The 8,937-nt window shown below is 39.0% G+C and overlaps 1 protein-coding gene across 1 annotated transcript; it reads left to right on the forward strand.

Annotated features, from left to right (window-relative positions):
- Positions 1-6,665: 6,665 nt before the first annotated feature.
- On the forward strand, positions 6,666-8,583 carry LOC149159318 (jasmonate-induced oxygenase 2-like). The gene is made up of 3 exons (XM_089433469.1): positions 6,666-7,395; positions 7,499-7,829; positions 8,152-8,583. The coding sequence occupies exons 1-3, from the start codon at positions 6,896-6,898 to the stop codon at positions 8,398-8,400; spliced, it is 1,080 nt and encodes a 359-aa protein (XP_089289595.1). The 5' UTR covers positions 6,666-6,895; the 3' UTR covers positions 8,401-8,583.
- Positions 8,584-8,937: the final 354 nt, after the last annotated feature.

The following is an 8,937-nucleotide window of genomic DNA, read 5'->3' on the forward strand; positions in this document are numbered from 1 at the left end:
TTGATGGTATCTGGATCTGAAATCAATCTTCGAGAACACTACTTCTCCCTTCAGATTATTGAACAAGTCATCAATCCTTGGCAAAGGGTACATGTTCTTAATGGTCACTTTGTTCAACTGCCTGTAGTCAATTCATAATATGAGAGTTCCATCTTTCTTCTCCACAAACAATATCGGTGTGCCCCAAGGTGATGCACTTGGCCTAATGTATCCCTTGTCCAACATTTCCTTCAATTGTAGCTTTAATTCAACTAACTTAGGTGTGTTCATCCTGTAAGGTGCTTTTAATGTTGGAGCTTCCCCTGACACTAACTTAATAGAAAAGTCTACCTCCCTGTGAGGTGGAAATTCGGTAATGTCCTCAGGAAATACATCCTGAAAGTGCTGAAAAACCGGGTACCTTCTCAACACATATGCATCCTCAACCTCCTTACTCTTATCACTAGAAATTTCTACTGCAAATAACATACACCCTTTCCTACGACTACGCTTTTCTTGCATAGCCGTCACCATCCTAACTGATGTGGCTTTCTTCTTACCCTATAAGACTCTTGGTTCCCCATTGCCATCAACACACTCAATGGATTTATCATAATAATCTACCTTGGTTCTGTGAAGATACAAATAATAAATGCCCAACATCATACTGTATGATCCCAAAAGTAATACAATTAGATGTGTTGCAGTAGGCGTACCATTCAAATAAAATGCGCAAACTCTTACCCAGTGATGAACTCGCTTCTTTGTACTTGTAGCCAAATGTACTAACCAAGACTCTACATGCAATTCCTTTCTCAAACCACACTTATCCACCAAGTCAGAATTAACATAGCTATAATTAGATACAGGGTCAATCAAAATATAAATAACTTAATCACAAAGCTTATCGTCTATCTCAATGATAGATTCCTAATGCTTTGCGTATCTGTTGTCCACATCTGCATACATGTGAGGAATAATCTTCCCTACATCCCCAACAGTATGTTCCTCCTGCGCACTATATATCTGAGGCCTACCACCCTAATTCTATGGGCAATCTCTCTTAATGTGTTCCTTGGTGCATGTCCAACACTCCAATCGACCAATACCAACACCTCTATGCCATTGTTGCAACTCATGTCCCTGCCTAGCTGCATTAAACTTCTTTTGCAGTGCCATATTTTCTTTCTCACCTACATGCTGAGGCCTTGTCCTCTTAGGCTTTCGTTTACCTTTACCTTTGTCTTTTCCCTTCCATCCTTGTTGAGATTCATTCTTACGATTTGACTATTCATGGAAATAATTCAGTTTCCCAATGACTTCCTCAAGTGACCGAGGCTCATCATACTCAATATGATCACTAAATGCTAATGGAAAACTACTGACAAATTATTGAACTTTAGCCTTCTCATCTATAAGATATGGTACATACCTCAATAGCTCAAGAAACTTGGTCGTGTACTCTTCATCTGTCATTAATCCCATCTTCAGCTCATAGAACTCTTTGGCCTTACTATTGTAGTACCTCTCTAACAAGTACTTCTTCCTGAAAAGCCTCTTGAACTCCTTCCAACTCAAGTCATCTGTCCTAATGTCTCTGAACCACTTAACATATTCCCACCGAATGTATGCTTTAGCTTTCAAGCTAAAGATCGCTACTTTGGCCTTCATGTTATCTATGTACTCATGCAACTCAAAGAATTTGTTCATCCCAAGTATCCAAGCCTCTACATCTTTTGGCTTCTTCACATCTCCATCAAAACTAGGTGGCTTCACTTTCGTAAACTCATTTGGTAAGTATCCCCTATCATTCCTCTTGTAAGGATGATAGCAATGACAATCATAATGTCTATGAGAACTAGAACTAGAATACTACATGTACTCATTGCCCCTCCTATCCGGAATTTCCAATAGCCTGCCATCTCTCACCGTGTCAGATCTATCTGACCTATGTCTACTAGGAGACCTACTGCCATATGCCCCATTATTTTTATCCTCATGTCCATGGCTGATCCGAAGTGGCCCTTGCCACTACAAGTTTGAAAAACTCTGAATAAGTTTTGCATTAACCTCTGCTTGTTTCTCTTGTGCCTGTATGATCCTGTCGTTATCTTCCTTACAACTCCTTATCTCTTCCTTCAAGCTTCTCAATGCATCCACCAAATCAGAAGAGTGCCCCACACCATGCTGCTCATCTTATGCATGGGGAGATTCTACGTAGTATACCACCTTGCTAGCCATTTGATATCTTTTCTGTGAGGCATAATACGTTAGCTAAACCAAATCACAATAAATCAATGTACCTTAACATAGCTTGGGAAGGATACCTTGTCTTCAAGATCAACAAATCAACATGATACATGTATAACAAGAACATAACAACATATAGACATACGTAAATAAATGCATCAAAACATAAACATAATTCTAGTTAGGGTCCAGTCATCAATGCATGGCCATATAAACAATGCATGCTATGACCTCATGCATGAAAAAAATCACTACTCCATTGTACACATTGCCACATGCAACCATCAACATGCATAATAAATGCCTAATCAACTACACAAAGACATAAACGCAGGTAGTCGAGCATAAGCGATCAATTCTTGTAACCAAACCTTCAATACTGATCCATGTAATCAAACATACAAGAAGGTGATCAATAGGCATATAATAACATGTAAGTGACATATAATAATATGTAAGCAACATATAACAATATGTAACTATTCGTACACTCATGACGATACACTACAAAATCAATCATCAAGTTCCTCATGAGAACCTTACTACAACCATGATCAATATTATGCAATGAAATAAGCACATGGAATGCAAGTGTAAGAGATACACATGCATGACCAACACATAGCCCATCCAGTCTGAGGGGTGAACCATTCTCTGATACCACTCTGTAACACCATCCTCCCACATCGACCCAAGTAACCATGCCAACCAGGGTAAACATGCAACAAGAGGCTACTATGATTGGATTCGACCTCCTATGTGACCTTAAGGAAGTGGAATTGACAGAAACATAACACACAAACATCCAACATCAGCTTCAGGACCCTTAGGAACCAATCCGACACTTCAGACAACTTGCCCTTGGGTCCTATTGAATTTTTGACCAACTTAAGCCTGAGTCGCTCTCATGCTATATGCATGACAATGTCCAAAAACCCAAAGTCGCTCTCACATGCTTTCCTGCCAGCATCCAGAGACCCATTTTTCCAGTTCTGTGCCAGCATCCCCGGGATTTGAGCCACGTTTTTAGGCCCAAAGCCCAGGTAACTGCCCATAATGGAATGATAACTTAGGAGTAGTAAAAGAACAGGAAAACAATGTTGCAAAAGAAATACGTTAAACAAGGCCTTAATCAGATCCCTACCGGTTATGACAGGAATTTCGTCAAGCATGTCGCAAGAATGTAATCTACAGGTTTAACCAACAGAATCAAGCATAGGGATCTTGTATTTATCTGAGAATCGCTAAGAACCATTGTTCCCTTAAGTCATTTACTGCATTACCATCTATTAGGCCATAGATACATTATCTATTCATTTACAAGTAAAGACATGTTGAGAATCATACATAGATGCTGTCTTAAAGCACACATATAACCAACATAATAATGACAAAAATACTCATGAAAGCACAACCATATAGATCATATATAATCCAACAAAATGCTCATAGAAATTCAAGGAGAAATAACATTTCATTAACAATGCAAAAACGAAACCCAGGATGGGACTCCCACGTTCCACCGGACCATAGAATGGCTAAGCCAAATCTCTCTTCAGCCATTCACCCCTGTGCCATATTCCAAGCATGAATGTGGGACTCAAACCAAAAGAACCAACTAGGGCATATCGGGGCTAAACCACCTCACCCTCATTAAGAGAAACCAAGCTTTGCCGTAATCCATCCTAGATCACTAGGTCAACACAATGAACACATCATAATGGGCTTTATTGTGATCTCCACCCGATCACTAGGCCAAAAAAGCATGGATGCCACCGGATTTATCCACCTACATCATGGGGAATTTTCCTATCTCCTAGTCTCTCAGGCTTTGCCGCAATCTAATCCCGGATCACTAGGCCCTAAATTGAGACCCACTCTCTAGGATTTACCACATATCCCAAACCTAGGATTATTATGCCCAATGGAGAGCAAACCACCTCTTGGATTTACCGTATATACTACCATTCACTGACAAGGATTCCTAGGCCCACCGAGGCAACACAATCATGGCTTTACTGCAACCCACAATTTAGCTCAGGGGTCACTAGGCCATTGTCTTTATCATGATCCACAGTCTGGTTCAGGGACCGCTAGGCCATGTGCTCTATTATTCGGGGATCTACTCCACTCATCTTCAAATCCATCCGACAATCCAGCTCAACCAAAACATGAGAACCCCATAACACCATGGTTATCAAGAAATGACAAGGCTAGGCTGAAAACAATGTTACACTTGGAAAAACCCATGCCACAACAACAAAGAACCACATGCAATACCATGCATGCCAAATCTAGTAAGGAAACACATGAAAATCAATACCTGCAATGAATCTCGATGTAGCTGCTTAATCCTGCCTTTCCCTTCTTGATTTTTTCTTCCTCTTTCCTTCTTTGCCTTTCTTGATCCAATGCCAAAGTGCTCCAAGAAAACTCTAAGTGTCCAAGAGTGAGAGAGAGAGAGAGAGAGAGAATAATGAAAGAGTTTCAAACCTTAACTGATAAAAGGTTACCAACTGATCCTCATAAGCCTTTTTATGAATGAGGCCTTTATTTTCTTCATTTTCCATTATTTTCCTTCAATTTCCTCCTCACATGCAACTTGTGACCTTTCACCTCCTTTTTCTCTTAATTTCCATTATATTCATAAATAAATGTGCCAAAAATGTCACTTTTCCTTTCCAAAGCCTTAGCCATTGCCTTTGCCAATTTCCTTAGATATTAATAACCAAATGAACACCCCTTAAGATGTCTTGCCCAACATTCAGCTTGGAATAAGTGTCCCATCAACCATGGTTATTATTTTTGTTGTTATTAACTTTTATTACATGGAATTTTCACCAGGGTTGTTACAAATTCCCACTTTATAGACTAGACCTCGAGGTTGAAAACAAAGATCAGAGGCTTAAGAAGACCCACCTTCCTCACTAGACCAAAAATGGTATGACTTGCTACAAGTACCCCAAAATGACTAAACATTAAAAAAAAAAAAAAAAAATCGGGTCCAACCCCACCTTCCATACCTTTCACCAATAGAAAAATTCCACAATCCCATGAGAGGAGGGATAGAGGAACCAAAGATAAAAACCCTCTCCCCTGACAACAAAGCCTCATAGTATAAATAAAATAAAACAAGCAACATACCCGTGCACGTACTCTTCTGAGAATGCTACTCCATACCCAAGATAGACAAAACCAATGAAAATAGTAATATTGGGGAAGATAAGAAAAATTACCTATTGGAATCCATGAATGTGTGCCAAGATAAAGCAACTTAGTGTTGTCGAACTCGAGTTGCACCCAAAATGACTCAACCAACTGTCCACAATGATAGCTTGAGTAGTCACTGTGAAGCTTGACCCTACCAGTTTATCAACAATTTTGAATCTAGCCTGACACACACCTCCCAAACTAATGCAGAAAAACAAGGAACTACAACAATTGAAAGCCCCCACCAACATGCTATGGTTGACATGTCAATTCGGAATAAGATCTCCCCATCTCCAACTTTGAAGTCTAGGTTGATAAATACAACCATAACCCCTTTCCCAACTATAAATAGGAATGAAAAATAGATAGGGTACATGCTCCATCCCTTCAATGCAAACCAAATATAATGAAGCTAAAAAACACAACACTCCATAGAACGATACAATTTACTTCACACACCTCACGCTAAGAGAGGGCACACCACGACACCCCCTATTAATAACCTATAGTGTTAATGAGTGACAGCGCCCCAAACCTACTTGCTCCTTAGCCACAACCCTATTGAGAAATAAAATATATATCTTAATTAAATTATCATTATTTCAAAATTAAATGTTAATCATTAAGTTATATAAAAAAATGTCATAAAAAAATTCTTGAAGAGTATGTACGTTTTGATGCATAAGAGGTCTCTTCGAGACTCATAATCACGATATTGTGTAATTTAGATTCTAACTAACTAGATCAGTTTAGGCTTGTAATCACTATAAAGAGTAGGTAAGTTTTGATGCATAAGAGGTCTCTTCGAGACTCATAGTCAAAATATTGTGTAATTTAGATTCTCAGTAAGCTACATGAGTTTAGGCTTGTAATCGCTGTAAAGATATTAATAAAAAAAGAAAAATCAAATTCCTGTTATTAACTCCAAAACTTATTTATACAAAGAAATATGAGGTGGCCCTTGATTTGATCGCCCAATCTATACCCCATTTACTTAATGTTTTAGTAATCGGTAAAACGCATAAATCGATTTTCTTTATGACAATGATATTAACACTAAAAACCACACATTTTTTTCATTTGTTAAATATATTTATGTTAAAAACTTTACCAAAACTAAAAAGCCAAAATGGACGTGATATTTAACCTTTTCCAAATATATTTATGGGAAAACTTCAACAAAACTCAAAAAGCTGAAAGACTGACGATACTATTTCTTGGATTTGATGTCGTTGAATGATTGAAAATAAAATTATATTCCTTGAAGGTGCTCAATCTGTCTGACGACCTAGGGATGAAACTTCACAGTACCCAGAGAGAGACCATTTTTCTCCCGTAGCACAGCAACAGATGGCTGAGCAAGATACCCTCCGCTCAACGCTGATCATCTCTCCGTATCTGTTCAGGGAGAAGCTCTGAATTGCACATTCAGCATAAACTTGTGTGCCAAGAGACGATGGCTTTGGAAAATTGGGCGTTTAAGCGAGTGCAGACGTTGGCAGACAGTGGAATCCAAACGGTTCCACCCCAGTTCGTGAGACCGGTGGAAAAATCCCACCATGATCCTAACAGCTTCCAAGTTCCCATTATCGACTTACAGCTACCATTCAGCCCCGAGAAACACGACCAAATCTGCGAGGATCAATATGACAGCATCGCTGCACATATTTCAAGGGCTTCAGAGAATTGGGGCTTCTTCCAGATTATTAATCATGGCATCCCTGACTCTCTTATTGCTCGAGTGCAAGTAGCGGGCAAGACGTTCTTTCAACTTGCCACCGAGGAGAAGGAAGCATACGCTAACGAACCACAGAATCCCATCGGCTATGGCAGCAAAATTGGATATTCGCCAGATTCAGAGGCTAAGTTGGATTGGGGAGACTATTACTATAACGCTATTTGGCCTCCTCATAGGAGGGATATGAACAAATGGCTCACACCGGTCTCCGATTTTACGTATATACTCATTTTCTTTCAAAATTTTGACCTATGTATACTCTATTTTTGTGGGGCATTCGGCGGAGCCTAAGATGTCTGATGAAGAATTTTGTGTTTGCAGGGAAACAATGGATGAATACAGCAGAGAGTTGTCGAAATTATTGGAACTGGTGATGGAGGTATTGTCGCGTGATCTGGGCCTAGAGACTGAAAACTCTTTGAACGAGAGCGTTGGTGGGGAGAGGAAAGAGATGTATATAAGAATGAATTACTATCCACCATGTCCTCAACCAGATCTGGTGCTTGGGCTGGATCCCCATTCTGATCCGGGCGCTATCACAATTCTTCTTCAGGACCAAACCCCAGGGCTGCAGATTCGCAAAGATGGAGCCTGGATTGATGTCCAGTGCGTTCCAGGTGCTCTGGTTGTGAATATTGCGGATCAAATAGAGGTACGTTCATAATAACGACACATCTAAACCCGGATTTGATCCGCACCTTCCTTTTTTGATTTTTTCTTTTATTATTATTATTAATCGTTTTAAATCAGTAATTTATTAGAATAATTTAGACCTATCTCCGAAAAGAGATAATACCCATGGTGCCAACCACTTCATCCTCCCAAAAAACCACACTTGAAAACAGTCAAATTCCAATATCATCCCACAGTATATATGGGAACTTAATAGCAATAGGCTAATAGGCTAACCATATTCAATGTATCCAAAATTGTTGTTCCTGTTAGAGGTTAATAACTGGTATGTTGATGAACAGATATTAAGCAATGGAAAATACAAGAGTATTGAACACAGGGGCATGGTGCACAAGGACCGCTCAAGAATGTCATGGGCCGTGTTTTGCGGCCCACCCGGCGATGTGGTTGTGTCACCCAGGAGAGAATTGATAGACGAGCAGCATCCTCCATTGTACCAGGGAGCTTCTTTCGGAGAATATCTCACGAAATTTTTCAAAAAGGGTTTGGATGGAAAGGGTCACATTCAGGACACCAAACAACAACATTAAGTGGTATCCAACTCGTGAGCATGATTCCTATGCAGATATTAATCATCACATATACGCTGTAACAAAGTTGTTAGATCTCGTTTATGTGTTTCGTCAACAAATTAAATTAGATGTCAGATACTGAATATCAGTGATTGAATAATTATTGCTTCAGAGATTGTAGATTTCAAAATAAATTATTAATGAAAGTGAAATAATTCATCTCCTCTATATTTTCAAAATTTTAAAAGTAAACATAATTACAATAGAAATATATTCAGAATAGCAGGATTTGACCAATTTTTTTTTCACAAATTGCATCCCAAATTCTAAAATAAAGTCCCGACCAAAAAAATCTTTCACAAATTGCATCCAAAAATTCTAAAATGAAATCCCTCTAAATCCTCCTGAAAGAGTTAAATTGCCTTTCCTCTCTTCACAAGCCTAAAATGAAGTCCCTGTAAATCCTCCTGAAATAATTAAATTGCCTCTCCTCGCTTTACAAGCTTCTTATAAATGCTTTTGAAGCCATAGCAGTTTGTCTTTTTTAGTGTCAAC

Source organism: Pinus tabuliformis, chromosome 5_2 (genome assembly GCF_031772625.1).
Source record: "Pinus tabuliformis cultivar Carrire ecotype Pingquan chromosome 5_2, CPIR1, whole genome shotgun sequence".
NCBI lineage: Eukaryota > Viridiplantae > Streptophyta > Pinopsida > Pinales > Pinaceae > Pinus > Pinus tabuliformis.

Excerpts from the sequence above, each read along its gene's own strand:
- LOC149159318 (XM_089433469.1), top strand. The coding sequence starts at position 6,896 with ATGGCTTTGGAAAATTGGGCGTTTAAGCGAGTGCAGACGTTGGCAGAC. Across the intron at positions 7,396-7,498 it reads ACACCGGTCTCCGATTTTAC|GGAAACAATGGATGAATACA; the intron begins GTATATACTCAT and ends TTGTGTTTGCAG. Across the intron at positions 7,830-8,151 it reads ATATTGCGGATCAAATAGAG|ATATTAAGCAATGGAAAATA; the intron begins GTACGTTCATAA and ends GTTGATGAACAG.